At 41.1% G+C, this 22,549-nt stretch overlaps 1 protein-coding gene across 1 annotated transcript in view; it reads right to left on the bottom strand.

Moving 5' to 3' along the window:
• Positions 1-22,549, bottom strand: part of LOC127421889 (1,4-alpha-glucan-branching enzyme-like) — a 280,638-nt gene that overhangs the window by 98,333 nt on the left and 159,756 nt on the right. Inside the window, exon 13 of the mRNA XM_051665092.1 lies at positions 11,566-11,750. Coding sequence (XP_051521052.1) covers positions 11,566-11,750 — 185 coding nt within the window. The remainder of the gene's footprint in view (positions 1-11,565; positions 11,751-22,549) is intronic.

Below are 22,549 nucleotides of genomic sequence, written 5' to 3' on the forward strand. Positions count from 1 at the left end.
ATTTATTCTGGTGAGTGTGTATATCGCGCCAAACACGTGTTTGAATGCTACGCTGCAACAGCTGACTGATCAAATCACAGACACGGAACAACAATACCCGGACTCAGATATTATTATTCTTGGGGATTTTAACAAAGCAAACCTCACACGTGAACTGCCCAAATACAAACAGCACATTACATGCCCCACCAGAGACAGAAATATACTGGATCATTGCTACACAACAAAGGATGCATATCGCTCTGTTCCTAAAGCAGCTTTGGGACTATCTGATCACTGTCTGGTTCATCTTCCAAGTCCTGGACACCCAGGACAGCGGCGACATGCGGCGCATGTGGCAGGGCATCCAGGCCATCACTAACTAGAGGACAACATCAGTTGCCTGTGACAATGATGCCTCCCTTCCAGATGCGCTGAATGACTTCTACACTCGGTTTGAGGCGCAGAACGACGTGGCGGCGAGGAAGACCACCCCTCCTCCCAACGACCAGGTGCTATGTCTTATCACGGCTGATGTGAGCAAAACTCTACGTAGAATCAACCCACGGAAGGCTGCTGGATCAGACAACATTCCTGGCAGAGTGCTCAGAGGATGTGCAGACCAGCTGGTGGATGTTCTTACCGATATCTTCAACATCTCTCTGAGGCCACCACCATCGTCCCCGTGCCGAAGAAGTCTTCAGTGTCCTGCCTCAATGACTACCGTTCCGTCGCACTCACACCCATCATCATGAAGTGCTTCGAGAGGCTCGTCATGAGGCACATCAAGACCCAGCTGCCCCCCTCACTAGACCCACTGCAGTTCACGTGTCATCCCAACCGTTCAACAGACGGCGCCATCGCCACCACACTCCATCTGGCCCTCACACACCTGGATAAAAAGGACTCATACGTTCGAATGCTGTTCATAGACTTCAGCTCAGCATTCAACACAATCATTCCTCAGCATCTGATTGGACCGTGGTGGGTCTCATCAGCAAGAATGATGAGTCAGCATACAGAGAGGAAGTGCAGCAGCTGACGGACTGGTGCAGAACCAACAACCTGTCTCTGAATGTGGACAAAACAAAAGAGATTGTTGCTGACTTCAGGAGAGCACAGAGTGACCACTCTCCGCTGAACATCGACGGCTCCTCTGTGGAGATCGTCAAGAGCACCAAATTCCTTGGTGTTCACCTGGCGGAGAACCTCACCTGGTCCCTCAACACCTGCTCCATTAACAAGAAAGCCCAGCAGCATTTCTACTTTCTTCGAAGGCTGAGAAAAGCACATCTCCCACCCCCCATTCTCACCACATTCTATAGAGGGACTATTGAGAGCATCCTGAGCAGCTGCATCACTGCCTTGTTTGGGACTTGCACCGTTTCGGACCGCAAAGCCCTGCTGAGATTAGTGAGGACAGCTGAGAAGATCATCGGGGTCTCTCTTCCCTCCATCACAGACATTTACACCACACGCTGCATCCGCAAAGCAACCAGCATTGTGGATGACCCCACACACCCCTCACACACACTCTTCACCCTCCTGCAGTCTGGCAAGAGGTACCAAAGCATTTGGGCCCTCACGGCCAGACTGTGTAACAGCTTCTTCCCCCAAGCCATCAGACTCCTCAATACTCAGAGACTGGACTGACACACACACACACACACACCTGTACACCATCCAACTTTTGCACATGTCCAGAGCTGCACTTAATTCATTGTCACTTTATACCTGGCTGCTACCTCAATAACTGCTATGTCCTTTGAACACTATTTCATAGTATGTTATGTTTACATAGAAAGTGTCATCTTTTTGCACTACTCAGATTAGAAATGTGTACTGGACGGTGCTGCACTGTCTCTCACTGTCTCTTACTGTGCCTACTGTCCTGTTTCCTTTTTAGTAATTATTGTACTGTCCTGTACTTTTTGCACACATTTGCACGTGCACTTTATGTAGGACAGTGTAGGTCTTATTCAGTCTGTGTTGCCTCATGTGGTTCTGTCCTGTGTTGTTTTACATAGCACCATGGTCCTGGAGTACACGTTTCACTGTGTACTGTACTAACTGTATATGGTTGAACGACAATAAAAAAAACACTTGAACTTTTTCCAACCTACAGACAGAAATTAAAATCTGCTAAGCCTGTAGTAAGGACTGTAAAGAGATGGACCAATGAAGCAGAGCTGGAACTACAAGCCTGCTTTGACTGCACTGATTGGAGTGTTTTTGAAGCTGCAGACACCAATCTGGATGAGCTCACAGATACTGTAACATCATATATCAGTTTCTATGAGGATAGGTGCATTCCTACTAGGACTTATTTAACATTTAACAATGACAAACCATGGTTTACAGCGGAACTCAGGCAGCTTCGTCAGGCCAAAGAGGATGCTTACAGAGTTGGGGATAAAGTCTTGTACAATCAGGCCAGGAACACACTGAATAAGGGAATCAGAATGGATAAAAGAAGATACTCTGAGAAGCTGAAAAACAAGTTTTCAGCTAACGACCCTGCATCAGTGTGGAGTAGCATGAAACAACTTACAAATTACAGGACTCCTACCCCCAACCCTGTGGTGGAGCAACAACTGGCTGATGACCTGTGTTCTACTGTAGATTTGAAAGGCCCAATCTCACACCCCACACCCACTCTGACATTTACTTCACACAAACACCAACACCTCCTGCAACCCCCCTCCTCCCCTCTCCTGCTTCTCAACCTGCACTTAAGATCTGTGAAGATGATGTGAGCCACGTCTTTCGAAAACAAAGGATAAGGAAAGCACAGGGCCTAGATGGCGTTTCACCTGCATGTCTTAGATCCTGTGCTAACCAGCTGGCCCCCATCTTCACACAGATCTTCAATAGATCTGTAAGGCTGGCACCAGAATGTCTACAAGCAAAAGGCACCATTTCCGGTAAAAGTCAAAGAACTCTGCGAGAATCAACGTCATAGAACTCTCTCACAAAAACTGAAATCTACACCTGAATATCACCACGTGTGATAAAGTGCAAATCACCTTTTGCTGAAATCTACACCTGAATATCACCACAGTGTGATAAATTGCAAATCACCTTGCTGCCCCCCCCTTCTCTCTCCCCTTCTCCCCTTCAACAGCTCTGGACCAACACAAAGACATAAGATTTATATGTAAAAAATATAACAAATAACATGAAAACAAAGAATGCAACTGTATGTGTTTGATATCATTTAAGAGGTCTCTGTGCAACTGGTATAGTGGTCTCTTTCCCATGTTGATAAAACTAATGGTAACAAAGTTATAAGGTCTTTGCCAAATACTGCATAATTCTGGAGGTGTCTCCCCCTCCTTGACCTACAATCGAAATTATCTCCTGTATGTTAACAAGGTTAAACCCCAGGAAGTCAAGAACCCATTCACCCCCAAATCCTCATTGTCCATAGGATAATACCATTTGGTACACAATGTTTATTCTGTCTAGATATTTAAGGAAAGTTGGCACGAAGCTCTTGGAATCTGTATGCAGATCTCCCATGCTGTACCGCTGCATGTAGTTTTGTCAGGTATGTTTCTTTGACTTGTCTTTTATTTTTAGTAATGCTTGTTTATTCTGATCATGTGAAATTGGCTTTGATTTGAATTTCTGCAACAATGTTTTATATCCTACCTGACAAATAAATTGTTATTATTTGATTTATTCTGAATTCCTCTGAAATCATTACTGGAGCTTTAATATAGGAGGAAGCCATTTAAAGACTCTCAGTTTGAACTTAAAACCACCTAGGACAACCAGGTAGGACAACCCTCTAGGACAACCAGGTAGGGCAACCACCTAGGACAGCCGGGTAGGATTTGAATTTCAATAGACCAGGGTAGACCATACTGGAGCTTTAATATAGGAGAAACCACTCAGGACAACCGGGTAGGAGAAAGCCATTTAAAGACTCTCAGTCACTGCTCACCGCCCGTCTTGGCAAGTTGTATGTACGTGACTAAGCGGCAATATCGTCTGGTTATGAGACAAGCCAAACCAGACAATATTAGTTAACCCTACAACCGCTGACTAAGAACGGAACTGGCTATCCATTTTCGGGAGGTTTACGTAATTTAATAACGGCCGGCGTAAGTCTCCAAAGATCAAAAGGACAATGAATAGAAGAGGATTTAGAGTAATCAATAACCTAAAAATTTTAAATTAAAAGAATGATCAGAAATTAATTAGAGCTTAAATATAAATTAGAGGTCAACTTAAAATTGGAGTCAGATTAATATAAAATTGGAGTCAGATAAAATGAATAATGGAATCAAATGTGTGAATTAACAATAATTGATTTACTTCAGCGCTCAGAAAAGACAGAACAACGCAGAGACCTTCAAGGGCAATTTATTGAAGTTCCACTCCGGAACGGATAGAAAATTATCCGATATCCTTTTCTTTTTTTACAGATCACTGGAGCAGTGTGAAGTCCCATGCTGCTTCAAATGTTCCACTATCATCCCCATCCCAAAGAAACCAAAAATCACAGGACTTAATGACTACAGACCTGTCGCCCTGACGTCTGTGGTCATGAAGTCATTTGAGAGACTGGTGTTGGCCCACCTGAAGGACATCACTGGACCCTTTCCAGGTCCCCTTCAATTTGCTTATCGAGCAAACAGGTATGTGGATGATGCAGTCAAAGTGGGATTGCATAATATCCTGCAACATCTGGACAGACAAGGGACATATGCAAGGATCCTTTTTGTGGACTTCAGTTCAGCTTTCAACACCATCATCCCAGCTATTCTCCAGACTAAATTACACCAACTCTCTGTTCCTACGTCTATCTGTCAGTGGATTACCAGCTTTCTGACAGAAAGGCAGCAGCTTGTGAGACAGGAGAAATTCACTTCCAGCACCTGTACAATCAGCACTGGTGCCCTCCAGGGATGTGTGCTCTCCCCACTACTCTTCTCCCTCTACACCAACGACTGCATTGCCAATGACCCCTCTGTCAAGCTCCTGAAGTTTGCAGAGGACACCACTGTCATCAGCCCTTTCCGAGATGATGATGAGTCTGCATACAGAAGGGAGGTTAAACAGCTGGCTGTCTGGTGCAGTAAAAACAACATAGAGCTGAACACGCTCAAAACGGTGGAGATGATTGTGGACTTTAGGAGGAACCCCCAACACTGTCCCCCCTCACCATTCTAAACAGCACTGTGGCAGCAGTGGAGTCATTCAGGTTCCTGGGCACTACCATCTCACAGGACCTGAAGTGGGAGACCCACTTTGACTCCACTGCGAAAAAGGCCCAGCAGAGGTTGTACTTCCTTCGCCAGTTGAGGAAGTCCAACCTGCCACAGGCGCTGCTAATACAGTTCTACTCAGCAGTCACTGAGTCTGTCCTCTGCACTTCTATAACTGTCTGGTTTGGTTTAGCTATGAAATCAGATATCAGAAGACTACAAAGGACAGTTCGGACTGCTGAGAGGATTATTGGTTGCCCCCTGCCCTCCCTTCAAGAACTATACACTTCCAAAGTGAGGAAAAAGGCTGGAAAAATCACTCTGGACCCCACTCACCCTGCCCACTACCTTTTTGAACTGTTGCCTTCTGGCAACAGTTATATATACACATATACATATATATACACACACACACATATATGTACATACATGTGTAGAACGTTCATTCTATCAAGTCTTTCTGCTCTCCTGATCTGGAATTTCTTATGCTTCTGTGTCGACCATTCTGGCTACTGAGGGAATTCACAGCAGTCATTATCACTGCTGTGTATATTCCCCCACAAGCCGACACAGACTGGGCACTCAAGGAACTGTATGGGAGTATAAGTGAGCAGGAAACCACGCACCCTGAGGCCGCGTTCATTGTGACCGGGGACTTTAATAAAGCCAGTTTAAAATCAGTCGCACCAAAATATCACCAGCACATTAGTTTCAACACACGAGGGGACCGGGTTTTGGACCATTGCTACTCTCCCTTCCGGGATGGCTACAAATCCCTCCCCCGCCCACCATTTGGCAAATCGGACCACTCTTCCATTCTGCTTCTGCCCGCTTACAGGCAGAAATTGAAACAGGAAGCACCCACCCTCAGAACGATCCAGTGCTGGTCGGACCAATCAGACTCTACACTACAAGACTGTTTTGATCACACGGACTGGGAGATGTTCCGGTCCGCCTCTGATGACGACATCGAGCTTTATGCTGATAGCGTAATGTGTTTCATCAGAACGTGCGTAGAGGACGTGGTTCCGACCAGAACAGTAAGGATCTATCCGAATCAGAAACCTTGGATTAATAGTGATGTTCGCGCGGCACTTAATGTGCGGACCTCCGCTTTTAATTCTGGGAACGCGGAGGAGCATAAACAAGCCAGTTATGCCCTCCGAAAAACTATCAGAACCGCAAAACGCCAGTACAGGAGCAAGATTGAGGGACAGTTTAACACCACCAACTCTAGAAGCATGTGGCAGGGAATTAACATCATCACGGACTTTAAAGGGAATAAAAACTCCGCCATGAACACCGCTGCCTCTCTTCCGGATGAGCTAAATACTTTTTATGCTCGTTTCAAGGAAAATAACACCGCCCTCGTGGAGAGAGCTCTTGCGGCTGAAGCTACAGAGGTTAGTTCACTCTCCGTCTCTGTAGCGGATGTAACCCGATCCTTTCGACGGGTGAATATCCGCAAAGCCGCAGGCCCAGACGGCATTCCAGGCCACGTCATCAGAGCGTGCGCGAACCAGCTGGCTGGTGTTTTTACGGACATTTTCAACCTTTCCCTCTCTTTGTCTGTAGTCCCTACATGCTTTAAAACATCCACCATTGTGCCTGTTCCAAAACAATCAAAAATAACTTGCTTAAATGACTGGCGTCCTGTTGCTCTGACCCCCATCATCAGCAAATGCTTTGAGAGACTAATCAGAGACTATATCTGCTCTGTACTGCCTCCATCACTGGACCCATTGCAGTTTGCTTACCGCAACAACTGCTCCATTGATGATGCCATTGCATCTACAATACACACTGCTCTCTCCCACCTGGAAAAAAAGAACACTTATGTGAGAATGCTGTTTGTAGACTACAGCTCAGCATTCAACACCATAGTGCCCTCCAAGCTAGATGAGAAACACCGGGCTCTGGGCTTAAACAGCTCACTGTGCAGCTGGATCCTGGACTTCCTGTCAAGCAGACGCCAGGTGGTTAGAATAGGCAGCAACATCTCCTCGTCACTGACCCTCAACACTGGAGCCCTACAGGGCTGTGTTCTCAGCCCACTCTTGTATTCTCTGTACACACATGACTGTGTGGCAACACATAGCTCCAATGCCATCATTAAGTTTGCTGATGACACGACGGTGGTAGGTCTGATCACTGACAATGATGAAACAGCCTACAGAGAGGAGGTGCACACTCTGACACACTGGTGTCAGGAACACAACCTCTCCCTCAACGTCAGTAAGACAAAGGAGCTTGTGGTGGACTTCAGGAGAAAAGACAGAGAACACAGTCCCATCACCATCAATGGAGCACCGGTGGAGAGAGTCAGCAGCTTCAAGTTCCTGGGTGTCCACATCACTGAGGAACTCACATGGTCCATCCACACTGAAGTTGTTGTGAAGAAGGCTCATCAGCGCCTCTACTTCCTGAGACGGCTGAGGAAGTTTGGAATGAACCGCCACATCCTCACACGGTTCTACACCGGCACTGTAGAGAGCATCCTGACTGGCTGCATCTCCGCCTGGTACGGCAATAGCACCGCCCACAACCGCAAAGCACTGCAAAGGGTGGTGCGAACTGCCAGACACATCATCGGAGGTGAGCTTCCCTCCCTCCACGACATATATACCAGGCAGTGTGTGAAAAAAGCTCGGAGGATCATCAGAGACTCCAGTCACCCGAGCCATGGGCTGTTCTCACTGCTACCATCAGGTAGGCGGTAACGCAGCATCAGGACCCGCACCAGCCGACTTCATGATAGCTTCTTCCCCCAAGCAATCAGACTTCTGAACTCTTGATCTCCCACGATCAAATACATCAGCACTGCACTTTATTACCCTTACTCTTATATCTCACACCGGACTGTCATAAATTATATTATTATTATATTATATTCTCTCTTAATAACTGACTATCAACCGACAGCTGAATGTCAATACAGTACAATACTGTACATTCTATATATACTATATATACTTTTTTATATATTTTATTTTTTATTTTTATTGAATAATGTGTATCTATATAGTGCGTATTGTATACTGTACAGTGTATGTTATTATTTGTATATTGTTGAGTGTAATTATGTGTATATCAGATGTTTAAATTGTGTTGTGTTAATTTGATGTTATTGTAAATTGGTATATGTCTCATCACTGTCACGACTGCTATGTTGATCGGAACTGCACCCAAGAATTTCACACACCATTGCACTTGTGTATATGGCTGTGTGACAATAAAGTGATTTGATTTGATGTGTGTGTGTGTGTGTATATATATACAGGTGCATCTCAATAAATTAGAATATCGTGGAAAAGTTCATTTATTTCAGTAATTCAACTCAAATTGTGAAACTCGTGTATTAAATAAATTCAATGCACACAGACTGAAGTAGTTTAAGTCTTTGGTTCTTTTAATTGTGATGATTTTGGCTCACATTTAACAAAAACCCACCAATTCACTATCTCAAAAAATTAGAATACATCATAAGACCAATAAAAAAAAACATTTTTAGTGAATTGTTGGCCTTCTGGAAAGTATGTTCATTTACTGTATATGTACTCAATACTTGGTAGGGGCTCCTTTTGCTTTAATTACTGCCTCAATTCGGCCTGGCATGGAGGTGATCAGTTTGTGGCACTGCTGAGGTGATATGGAAGCCCAGGTTTCTTTGACAGTGGCCTTCAGCTCATCTACATTTTTTGGTCTCTTGTTTCTCATTTTCCTCTTGACAATACCCCATAGATTCTCTATGGGGTTCAGGTCTGGTGAGTTTGCTGGCCAGTCAAGCACACCAACACCATGGTCATTTAACCAACTTTTGGTGCTTTTGGCAGTGTGGGCAGGTGCCAAATCCTGCTGGAAAATGAAATCAGCATCTTTAAAAAGCTGGTCAGCAGAAGGAAGCATGAAGTGCTCCAAAATTTCTTGGTAAACGGGTGCAGTGACTTTGGTTTTCAAAAAACACAATGGACCAACACCAGCAGATGACATTGCACCCCAAATCATCACAGACTGTGGAAACTTAACAGTGGACTTCAAGCAACTTGGGCTATGAGCTTCTCCACCCTTCCTCCTGACTCTAGGACCTTGGTTTCCAAATGAAATACAAAACTTGCTCTCATTTGAAAAGAGGACTTTGGACCACTGGGCAACAGTCCAGTTCTTCTTCTCCTTAGCCCAGGTAAGACGCCTCTGACATTGTCTGTGGTTCAGGAGTGGCTTAACGAGGAATACGACAACTGTAGCCAAATTCCTTGACATGTCTGTGTGTGGTGGCTCTTGATGCCTTGACCCCAGCCTCAGTCCATTCCTTGTGAAGTTCACCCAAATTCTTGAATCGATTTTGCTTGACAATCATAAGGCTGCGGTTCTCTCGGTTGGTTGTGCATCTTTTTCTGTTAACATGCTTGGATACAGCACTCTGTGAACAGCCAGCTTCTTTGGCAATGAATGTTTGTGGCTTACCCTCCTTGTGAAGGGTGTCAATGATTGTCTTCTGGACAACTGTCAGATCAGCAGTCTTCCCCATGATTGTGTAGCCTAGTGAACCAAACTGAGAGACCATTTTGAAGGCTCAGGAAACCTTTGCAGGTGTTTTGAGTTGATTAGCTGATTGGCATGTCACCTTATTCTAATTTTTTGAGATAGTGAATTGGTGGGTTTTTGTTAAATGTGAGCCAAAATCATCACAATTAAAAGAACCAAAGACTTAAACTACTTCAGTCTGTGTGCATTGAATTTATTTAATACACGAGTTTTACAATTTGAGTTGAATTACTGAAATAAATGAACTTTTCCACGACATTCTAATTTATTGAGATGCACCTGTATATATATATATATATATATATATATATATATATATTGTCTATTGTGTATTCTATATATACTTTTTTCTTTTCAATATTTATAATTATTTTTTAAAAGTCTTGTTGCTGTTTTTGTATTGTTGTGTACTGGAAGCTCACATTCCTTGTATGTTTAAACATACTTGGCAATAAAGCTCATTCTGATTCTGATAGTAAAACCACAGTAACCACAAAATTAACTATAATTACTGCAGCCATGGTTACTAAAATATTACTATATTAAAACCAGGGTAACTACTATATATGGATACTACTGCACCAAAAAGCATAGTTACAGTAATGCTACAACAAGATTACTAGTAAATGCATGGTTTTTGCCAAAACATGGTTACAACCATTGTTAAAACAATATTACTATTTTAAAACCATGGTTAATTTTTGTAAGTCACCGTCATTGTGGTTTAAGAAGTGTGTATGCTGGGTTGAAAATCTCTAATGGATAGCAGTATCTTCTAGTTTACATCAAGTGTTGTTCTAAAAGCATGCAGGTGCGAGGAACTTCATGTAAGTAAATAAAATACTCCTCTTTGGCTGTTACTTGCATGCAGGTGCAGCCTCCGCATGCCAATGACCCCTGTTCTACACTTATAATCAACTAGTCATACAGGGAAATATAACTCAATCATTTACACAGCTTGTAATATGACCTCTGCCAATTCAGCTGTTCGTTTGCATGATTGCCCTGATACCACCCAGACTAGTACACCAATAACTGTTAAAAGAATATTCAGGGCTAAAAACAAGTAAAGCTCTATCGACAGAATGTGTGACAAGCTGTAGATTCAAACGGAAAATAATTTTGACTCGTCCAACAGTCTGTAAAAAATGATTTACAATAGAAGTATATTTACAATACAAAAGCTTACTAACCTTGTCTGAGTAAAGTTATACTCGATCTTTCAAACTGTCATAAACATTAGTTATGCTAATGCATAAACAGAAGTTCTTCAGCCTAAAAAATATTTCCCATCTCAAAAGAATGATTTAGACAACTTTGCAGCTTTAACCTGGAATATTCCTTTAAAATATGCACTCAGTCCTACAAATATGTACTCTTTCATGCCTGACAGCAGTATATCAATCTATTCATATTCTCATGGCGGTGTAGAGGTTGGAATCACATCTCAGTATGAGCCAACGTATTTTTTTCTCAGGTAATGACTCTCATTCACATATCTTCCATATGGTGAGGTGGAAATTTGTTTAAAAAGCAAGAGTAATGTGACTGCAGGGCTGGTTAGGGACTGCTAGCTGTTTTAGTGGAATGGCAGATGTTCTGGTGATGGTAGGATGCTTTTATGTTGAACATAAAGGGAGTTAGAACGAGAGGCAAACAGAGATAGAGAACATGAAAATGGAGAAAAAGAAAGTCAAACAGTGGTGATACACACAGAACACACAGAACCAGAAGAAGAAAGGAAGATGACCAAGCAATATTTAATGAAACTGGGTAGAAAGAGAGAGTAAAAGCAGGGAAATGAAGAGCGTGATTTTTCTCTCACCGGGGGAGCAGCCAGCCAGCCGTACTTCTCCTCTGTGCGGTTCATGTCCCGGTCGAAAATGTACAGCTGCCGATATCGCAGGTGATCTGTGTCCACAAGGTTGAACTGTCGGCGGGCATAATGGTAACTCTCATTGTTGCCGACTCGTGGAAAATCCAGCCATTCTGGATGACCAAACTCATTACCTGGAATTAAACACAAAAAATAAAAGATTTTATAGAAAGTAAGTAAAGAAAGTTCACAAAAAAACAAACATTCTGTCATAATTTCGTTCCAAACCTAAATGAGTTACTTTCCTGTCTGTCTGTCTGTCTATCTACCCTAGCAACCACTCAGAACATCCTAGCAATCAGCTAGAACAGCCTACCAAAGCCAATGCACTCATGAATGCACAACAGAGGTCAAAAGTTTAACTAAAAAAAATATCTAAATTTCAGGTTCTTTCTTACCAAAACGTATGCCATCAGAGGACTTCTTCTTTTTTATTTTTATTTTTGTTTGAACTATCCCTTTATTGAAAGAATGTTTAACTTTTAAATACATGAAAATTTCACCAAACACTCTTACATATTTGGGTCTTTAGAGACCCGACACTTATATCTATCACAAAAGGATTTACAAAATGCCTAGATAGGTTATCATTCTTTCAATTTGTAAACGATGTGTTATGCTGCAGTTTATAGTTAAGTTCCCAGCCAATTGCTAAGTAGATCCATTTAATTTACTCACTAAAGCCAGTTTTCATCAAAGCAAAAGCCAATGCACTCATGAACACACAACGAACATTAACGAAAAGGATGTCAATGAAAGCCAAAGCACTCATGAATGCACAACAGAGGTCAAAATTTGAACCAAAAAATTATCTACATTTTGGTTGTTTCTCACCAAAACCAAAACATATGCCTTCGGAGGAATAATTGTTTTGGGGTGAACTATCCCTTTATTGACAGAATGTTCAAATGAGCCAAGTGGCTAAAATGGAATGCTCGTTAATTAATAATAATAATAATTAATAATTTTCTTTATTCATCACACATTATACATTTGCACATATACAGTGAAATTCTTCTTTTTCACATATCCCAGCTAGGCTAGGGTCAGAGTGCAGGGTCAGCCATGATACAGCGCCCCTGGAGCAGATAGGGTCAAGGGCCTTGCTCAAGGGCCCAACAGTGGCATCTTGGCAGTGCTGGGGCTTGAACCCCCGACCTTCTGATCAGTAACCCAGAGCCTTAACCGCTGAGCTACCACTAATTCAAACTACAACTGTCAAAAATTCAAATGTAAACAAACCCTATCCCTAGCAATGCCAAGTAACCTACCAGAACACCCTAGAAATGCCTAGCAACCACTTAGAACATCTTAACAGTTGGCTAGAACAGTCTAGCAATGCCTAACAACAAGTGACCAAAAATTCAATAGACATTGTAAAAAATTTGCACTGGATACCTGAGGTAATTTTATGCTACCAGCTTGCATTAGCTTTTCATTATCTCATCTCCGTTAACACTGAAGAAGGATGCAGAAAAAACATTGCCGGTTCTTCAGCTGGAGTTTTCCATTCGTTCGTGAGTGCAATAAGTGGTGATACGGAGCTGGAATGTGTTATTTTGAAGATGAGAGCACGTTTTAGGTCGAGCCCTTTAAAGTTGAATGGATTTGAATTGGCTGTCAATGTTTTTATTGTTTATCAGCGGGAATAAATTGCTCTGAAAGTGATACATAATATATAGCTCCTCGGTGTAGTTATCGTTAAAGTTGTGGTGTTGACGCCGCTATTTTATTACAGTTACAACAATTTTTAAAACTTTATGGTTATAGTTAGCGTTCTTGGTGTGAACAGGCCTTTAACAAAGTTGCATAAAATAGGACCAGTTACTAATTTGAAAGGCTGCTGCTGTGTAATATATGATCCTATTTCATAAAATCACCCTTTTAAGGCTTGCACAAATACAGCATTACGTAAGAGGAAGGGCGTTCCACAGCAATTTTATGAAACCAATTTAATATCAAATATTGACACTCTAATAAAATGTTTTGACTGTTAAAACGACAAGCCATGACAAGTCTACCTAGCATATAGTCATCTGATGTTGCCAAACAAACAGACAGCACCCTTTTCATTCCTGATCCCAACATTCAATATATAATTGATAATTTCGAGGTTTCAACATTTCAAAAAGCCACCTCTTAAAAGGTACCAAATTTGTTTTGTACAAGATTTTAAGCAATGAAAAGATGCTGTGAACTGCCCTCACCTCAAAACTACCTTTCCCCTTCCAAACCAGCCCTTACAGTGAGCGTTCACTTCAAAGGCGCTCACTAAACAGGCTGCTATTACCAAGCCAAGACAAGGAAAGTGTGCATCTTAAAGATTCTCAAAGCATTTTTTTTTTTCAAACAAACAAATGAACGCTAAATAAATTCACTGACCTATATTCGTAACATTTCCAAAAGAACAGAAAGAAACACTGAAAAGCCTAATGCAATGGGGAGACAAAGAGATAGGACAGAATAATGCATTATGAAATGCAAAATGACCTTGTCTGAGGGTCAAGTATGAGAAAAGTAAAGGATTGACTTTTGCAGTTTCTCAATACATTGTTAAAGTATGAGAACTTGCCAAGTTGGCTGAAGTTTCTTATGGGTAAATTTTTTTCTAAGACAAACAGTTTTATGCACAAAAGTAAAACGGAAAGTCTCTTTCTAATGCTATAATTATTATGTTCTACACCAAACTGTTGATGAGATATAATCATTTAAATGTTGGCTGAGACGTTCCTTTTTATTTTAGTGCACAAAACAATAAATGTACGTCTAGGTCAAAGTGACTGAAAATGATGGAGCAGGTCTCATATTCCAACAATTCAGAGTAAAAATGTAACTTTCTGCTACACCTGCCCATGATGGCAGATCTCAGAATATGTACTGGCCATAAATATTTCATCAAATTTTAATTTTATTCTATATACAGTGCATCCGGAAAATTTTCACAGCGCTTCACTTTTTCCACATTTTATGTTACAGCCTTATTCCAAAATGGATTAAATTCATTACTTTCCTCAAAATTCTACAAACAATACCCCATAATGACAACGTGAACTTTGCAAATTTATTAAATAAAAAACGAAAAAAAAATCACATGTACATAAGTATTCACAGCCTTTGCTCAATACTTTGTTGAAGCACCTTTGGCACCAATTACAGCCTCAAGTCTTTTTGAGTATGATGCTACAAGCTTGGCACACCTATTTTTGGGCAGTTTCTCCCATTCTTCTTTGCAGGACCTCTCAAGCTCCATCAGGTTGGATGGGGAGCGTCGGTGCACAGCCATTTTCAGATCTCTCCAGAGATGTTCAATCGGGTTCAAGTCTGGGCTCTGGCTGGGCCACTCAAGGACATTCACAGAGTTGTCCCGGAGCCACTCCTTTGTTATCTTGGCTGTGTGCTTAGGGTCGCTGTCCTGTTGGAAGATGAACCTTCGCCTCAGTCTGAGGTCCAGAGCGCTCTGGAGCAGGTTTTCATCAAGGATGTCTCTGTACATTGCTGCATTCATCTTTCCCTCGATCCTGACTTGTCTCCCAGTTCCTGCCGCTGAAAAACATCCCCACAGCATGATGCTGCCACCACCATGCTTCAATGAAGGGATGGTATTGGCCAGGTGATGAGCAGTGCCTGGTTTCCTCCAGACATGACGCTTGCCATTCAGGCCAAAGAGTTCAATCTTTGTTTCTCATGGTCTGAGAGTCCTCCAGGTGCCTTTTGGCAAACACCAGGCGGGCTGTCATGTGCCTTTTACTGAGGAGTGGCTTCCGTCTGGCCACTCTACCATACAGGCCTGATTGGCGGAGTGCTGCAGAGATGGTTGTTCTTCTGGAAGGTTCTCCTCTCTCCACAGAGAAATGCTGGAGCTCTGTCAGTGTGACCATCGGGTTCTTGGTCACCTCCCTGACTAAGGCCCCTTTTCCCCCGATCGCTCAGTTTGGCCAGGCGGCCAGATCTAGGAAGAGTCCTGGTGGTTCCAAACTTCTTCCATTTACGGATGATGGAGGCCACTGTGCTCACTGGGACCTTCAATGCTGCAGAAAGTTTTCGGTACCCTTCCCCAGATCTGTGCCTCGATACAATCCTGTCTCGGAGGTCTACAGACAATTTCTTGGACTTCATGGCTTGGTTTGTGCTCTGACATACACTGTTAACTGTGGGACCTTATATAGACAGGTGTGTGCCTTTCCAAATCATGTCCAATCAACTGAATTTACCACAAGTGGACTCCAATCAAGTTGTAGAAACATCTCAAGGATGATCAGTGGAAACAGAATGCACCTGAGCTCAATTTTGAATATCATGGCAAAGGCTGTGAATACTTATGTACATGTGATTTTTTTTTATTTTTTATTTTTATAAATTTGCAAAAATTTCAAAAAATTTCTTCCACGTTGTCATTTTGGGGTATTGTTTGTAGAATTTTGAGGAAAATAATGAATTTAATCCATTTTGGAATAAGGCTGTAACATAACAAAATGTGAAAAAGTGAAGCGCTGTGAATACTATATATACAGTACTGTGCAAAAGTTTTAGGCACTTGGGAAAAATGTTGCATAGTGAGGATGTCTTCAAAAATAATGGCATAAATAGTTTTCATTTATCAATTAACATCATACAAAGTCCAGTAAACATAAAAAAGCTAAATCAATATTTGGTGTGACCACCTTTGCCTTCAAAACAGCACCAATTCTCCTAGGTACACCTGGATAACAGTTTTTCTTGGTTGTTGGCAGATAGGATGTTACAAGCTTCTTGGAGAATTTGCCACAGTTCTTCTATCTATTTCGGCTGTCTCAATTGCTTCTGTCTCTTCATGTAATCCCAGACTGACTCAGTAGTCAGTGGGGGGCTCTGTGGGGACCATGCCATCTGCTGCAAGGCTCCCTGTTCTTCTATTCTATGCTATTCTATTTGCAAAAGTAATGTTTGGGAGTCTAACATATATACAGGTGCATCTCAATAAATTAGAATGTCGTGGAAAAGTGCATTTATTTCAGTAATTCAACTCAAATTGTGAAACTCGTGTATTAAATAAATTCAATGCACACAGACTGAAGTAGTTTAAGTCTTTGGTTCTTTTAATTGTGATGATTTTGGCTCACATTTAACAAAAACCCACCAATTCACTATCTCAAAAAATTAGAATATTTTGACATGCCAATCAGCTAATCAACTCAAAACACCTGCAAAGGTTTCCTGAGCCTTCAAAATGGTCTCTAAGTTTGGTTCACTAGGCTACACAATCATGGGGAAGACTGCTGATCTGACAGTTGTCCAGAAGACAATCATTGACACCCTTCACAAGGAGGGTAAGCCACAAACATTCATTGCCAAAGAAGCTGGCTGTTCACAGAGTGCTGTATCCAAGCATGTTAACAGAAAGTTGAGTGGAAGGAAAAAGTGTTGAAGAAAAAGATGCACAACCAACCGAGAGAACCGCAGCCTTATGATTGTCAAGCAAAATCGATTCAAGAATTTGGGTGAACTTCACAAGGAATGGACTGAGGCTGGGGTCAAGGCATCAAGAGCCACCACACACAGATGTGTCAAGGAATTTGGCTACAGTTGTCGTATTCCTCTTGTTAAGCCACTCCTGAACCACAGACAACGTCAGAGGCGTCTTACCTGGGCTAAGGAGAAGAAGAACTGGACTGTTGCCCAGTGTTCCAAAGTCCTCTTTTCAGATGAGAGCAAGTTTTGTATTTCATTTGGAAACCAAGGTCCTAGAGTCTGGAGGAAGGGTGGAGAAGCTCATAGCCCAAGTTGCTTGAAGTCCAGTGTTAAGTTTCCACAGTCTGTGATGATTTGGGGTGCAATGTCATCTGCTGGTGTTGGTCCATTGTGTTTTTTGAAAACCAAAGTCACTGCACCCGTTTACCAAGAAATTTTGGAGCACTTAATGCTTCCTTCTGCTGACCAGCTTTTTAAAGATGCTGATTTCATTTTCCAGCAGGATTTGGCACCTGCCCACACTGCCAAAAGCACCAAAAGTTGGTTAAATGACCATGGTGTTGGTGTGCTTGACTGGCCAGCAAACTCACCAGACCTGAACCCCATAGAGAATCTATGGGGTATTGTCAAGAGGAAAATGAGAAACAAGAGACCAAAAAAGGCAGATGAGCTGAAGGCCACTGTCAAAGAAACCTGGGCTTCCATACCACCTCAGCAGTGCCACAAACTGATCACCTCCATGCCATGCCGAATTGAGGCAGTAATTAAAGCAAAAGGAGCCCCTACCAAGTATTAAGTACATATACAGTAAATGAACATACTTTCCAGAAGGCCAACAATTCACTAAAAATGTTTTTTTAATTGGTCTTATGATGTATTCTAATTTTTTGAGATAGTGAATTGGTGGGTTTTTGTTAAATGTGAGCCAAAATCATCACAATTAAAAGAACCAAAGACTTAAACTTCTTCAGTCTGTGTGCATTGAATTTATTTAATACACGAGTTTCACAATTTGAGTTGAATTACTGAAATAAATGCACTTTTCCACGACATTCTAATTTATTGAGATGCACCTGTATTTCCTACTGACACACTAAAGCTGAAAATATAAATAACCATCTTAAGACAAATGTTTTTGTGAAACATCTTATGTGCCTAAGAATTTTGCACAGTACTATATATATATATACTAATTTTCTGATCGGACGGATATTTCCTTTCAAAGCCGCTCATAAACATCAAAGTTTAAACTCTTGTTTTAGCGCAGCAGTTGATTGACAGGTGAGAGGTGGTGCTTCGCTGCTGCCGGGACGCATTCTTGTGTAAACCATGTGTTATGTTGCAGTTTGTAGTTAAGTTCCCAGCCAATTGCTAAGTAAATCAATTTCATTTACTCACTAAAGCCAATTTTCATCAAAAACAAAAGCCAATGAAATCATAAACACACAACGGACGTCAACGAAAAGGACATCAAAAGCCAAAGCTAATGCACTCATGAATGCACAATGAAAGTTTCACAAAAAAAATAAAAAGAATAAAACATTATCTAAATTTCGGGTTGTTTCTCACCAAAACCACAATGTATGTCTTTTAGAGAACTTATTTTTTTGAGAATGACCTATTCCTTTAGCAGGAGATTTGTCTTGCTCTTTGACTGCATAATTTCCTGCCATTTTTCATAACCTGAGACAGGTTGACAGCTCTAATTTTTGTGATTGACAGGAAAAAATGCAAAACATGCATTTATGTCATATATATGTAAATGATGTGAAAGACAAGTAATAGTCAACTGTGGTTCTGTTCGTTTAGCACACATCACCTGAACTTACTCTTAAAATTTGGTTGTGCGTGTAAATTTAAGGTAGTCACTTTGGATATGGAATGGGGTCGTTGCTCTCTTTCATTACGGAACTGTGTATAAATGGAACAGCATTTAACTCTCCAAACAGAACTGACAGCCGTATTGTGTTTCTGTATGAATGCAGCCATAGGACATGCTTTAGTGTAAAAAAAAAATTATACAGAGCGCAATGAAATAGAATGATTTGAGATACAAAGTTGAACTGTTTTTAATTTGACACGGTATTTAAAAAACATGGCACTTATGGTGCAAATCGCTGTAAAAAATGCAAGACGTGCTGCAATGGTCAAAAGACATCCATAGACCCAATCGTTACTTAGAAAAATAATAAAACAAATGAATAAAAAAGCACAAACAGACACAAGAATGCTTTGTGTGAACAGCCCTAGATTTGGTGTGAACAAGCCTTTACTGTTCAAACTTTTAGACATCTGCTCTTGTCGACTTTTTCAGTTGTGTAGAAAACACTGTCCCTTTCACAAGATCTCAGTTGAAGCTCACAGCAACTGAGTGTGTTTACATTCCAGAACTTTCAGGGAACGATGATGTCACCAATGAGCTCAAGTCTGGAGCAGATGGCCGATGAGTTCACAAGCAAATCTGAAGAGGACAGTGAGCAGCGGAATAAATGAGAAAGAGGTTGATGTGACACTCTTGTCAAGCCGAGTGATGAGAATGAATCCATCGTCAGCTGACAAGACAACATCATAAAACAACAGTTGGGCAATTTAATTCCGAGGAGACACTTTGACGAGCAAGAGAACAGAGGCAAAACAATGGTGATGAGGCACGTTGTTTATTCAGAAGGACAGAAAGGAAGAGGAAAGGGACATGGAAATAAAAATGTATTCCTGGATGAAGTGGAACGGATAAGGAATGACAGCGCTTTCTAATACAGTACATTAAGTAGCTGTAAAATAAGTGACAATATTAAGCAAAGAGTAAGGGGAGTACACATAATAGCTCTGTTTCAAAACCCAGTGAGCTGCCAAACTGTACATAGGCAGCTGCCCTAACAAACACACACTTTTAACATGTAGTTGTGATTTGTTGGATTAGTGTGTTCACCCTGTTTATGTTTGTTGGGGTAGAGTGAAAATTACAGTTATGTTTCGCAACATTCTAAATCCAACAACCAAATTTTGAATATTTGAAATTTTGCCATTTGTTGGTATAGTGTGAACCAGCCTTTAGGCAGCATCCAAACAATGATGTCAAGGAGATGGCACACCGGACGAGAATCGCCACGTCACTGGTAGGACAAAGCACAGGTATCGCATGGAGAACGCATCTTCAACACCTCATTGCTGCTAATTTTTGTAAGTTGTCTTTGAAAAATCTTTGGTTGTTGCCATATAACTCAGGGTATTTCCCCACTTTGTTCATATGTTTTTCTTCATCCATTATGGTAACGTTACTGAAGAGTCACAAAAAGTGTGTCATGTTTTGTTACTGTTACTTGGTACGCGCCTCTTGGTGGCAGTCCAAAACAGTTAATCTGATCACTGTATAGGCAAAAGTTACATAAGGTTTCAGCCCTGGGTAAGTTACACAAAACAAGTTATCCACTACAAATTACTTATTACTTCTATAAAATTGTAATCTGATTACTTATTCCTTCATTGAAAAAGTAATCATACGGCAAAGCTCTGATAGGGACTGAACAATTTTTTCGATACTTTTCAGTTTTGAATGACTGATTTTAGTTTCTTGCCTCGTCCACCATCTTGGACTTTTGTGAAGGTTTCATGCGATGCAGCTTTAGAATTTGACCAAAACATGGTATTTTAGGAGGCAGAAAAAGTAAGTTGCCTACCTTTGGGAACAGGAGCGTGCCTACGGTGCCTCAAAATTCTGCCTCCATAGGCAGCTCACTAGGTTTTGGAGCAACTGACGAAGAAAGAAAAATCTGTATGCTGGCTAATCCCTAGATGGAGCCATGATTTTAAATCCCCAAAATATGGAAATTGGAAGATAACCAGGGAATTAGAACAATAACATTCACAGCAGGTAGAATATTCTCCCAGTGTTCCTAGAGAGATGTACACAAGATGCCAGTGTGCAAACTTCTACAAACTTACCAAAGCGGAAAGTCAACTTCATTTGAATAATAATGTCTGTTTGCTGCATTGGTTTATGTGAGGTTTTGAATATGTTTTTCTCATGTAAATGTGGAGTATATTCATGTGATATATTGTACTCCTATCATCACAGCAGGAAATGTACATAGCACATGATGTGCAATATACCAGATGTTCCATCTCCTATAGATGGGTGAATTTCACGAAAACTGAAAGAAATGTCTGGGTCATATTTCACCCAAAAATCAAAAGAAAGGAACTATATTTTGCATAAGATATGAAGCAAGCATACATTTAAGACCATTAGGATTTTGCTTTGAGAAATTTTCATGACAATGGACACTTTTCACATTTCCGGGTTTGAAATGCGAAACTATTGCAGGGTAAACTTCTATATCTGTGAATGAATGCAGAATGAGACCACAGCCAAAACAACAACAACAACAACAAAAAAAACTTTCTTACCCATTTGCTATAACAGCAAAAGAAAACAAAACCACTATTACATTTCCACGACTTTCCACAAGAACAAAAAAGTAGAGAGCCCTGGATTACGACAGTCAGAAGAGAAAAAATGCAAAATGTTCTGTCACTCCCTAAGCAGCTGTATTAGAAACCCCATTGCAGCAGTGGTAACTAGTATTTTTAAACAAATTCCAGAGGTAATATAACACAAAGCATAATGTTATAAATTTAGACTTAAAAAAAAAAAAAAAAAAAATATATATATATATATATATATATATATATATATATATATATATATATATATATATATAATATAAAATATTAGATTTACACTGCTAAATAAGGCTACGTTCACATTAATTCGGATACATTTGAAAGCGGCGTCTTCGTTTTCTAAACGCTCTACACCCTTACTGCGCATGCGAAAAATAGCTGTTCCAGGTAAGGTCTGAAATGCAATTTTCCTCATGTTTCCTATCCGGACAGCAATTCAGAGAAAACTTATCGTTGCCTTTGAAGGAATGCAATGTGAAAGTTGTAAAAAGTAATATTTATCTTTAACAACACTATCAAATTGAATAGCAGGCACATCAACACCGCTACAACACAGGCCGCCATCTTGATTGTTCTGGGTTGAATGGATCGTATGATTGAGTCACATGACAAAAAATATGTCATCGTTTTCTAATATCTCCGTTTTGCCTGTCCACACTACAATGCAAAGACAGCATTTCCTATTTATCCACTTGGTAGAGCGTTTTTGAAAAGCTCAGTTTTCGCTGTGAAAAAAGCCATCTCAGTGTGGACAGAAGGCTAAAACGTAGAGTAAAAGATGCATTTTTGAACGAAAACGTATTAGTGTGGACATGGCCATCAGAGTCTGTAAAAAGGGTTCATTAAGCACATTTAAAGCCCCCTACCCCAAATGACCCCTTTAAGCCCTGGCCTAAAATTTTGCTACTACCCAAAACAACCCAAACACTCATGACTTCCAACAGACTCGCATTTAAAAAAAGCTGTGGCATGGGGGGTGTGGTCATGTGTCGGTCTGCGGGAGAGCGGTAAGGCTTGTCAC

The sequence above is a fragment of the Myxocyprinus asiaticus genome, chromosome 31 (genome assembly GCF_019703515.2).
Source record: "Myxocyprinus asiaticus isolate MX2 ecotype Aquarium Trade chromosome 31, UBuf_Myxa_2, whole genome shotgun sequence".
Lineage (NCBI taxonomy): Eukaryota > Metazoa > Chordata > Actinopteri > Cypriniformes > Catostomidae > Myxocyprinus > Myxocyprinus asiaticus.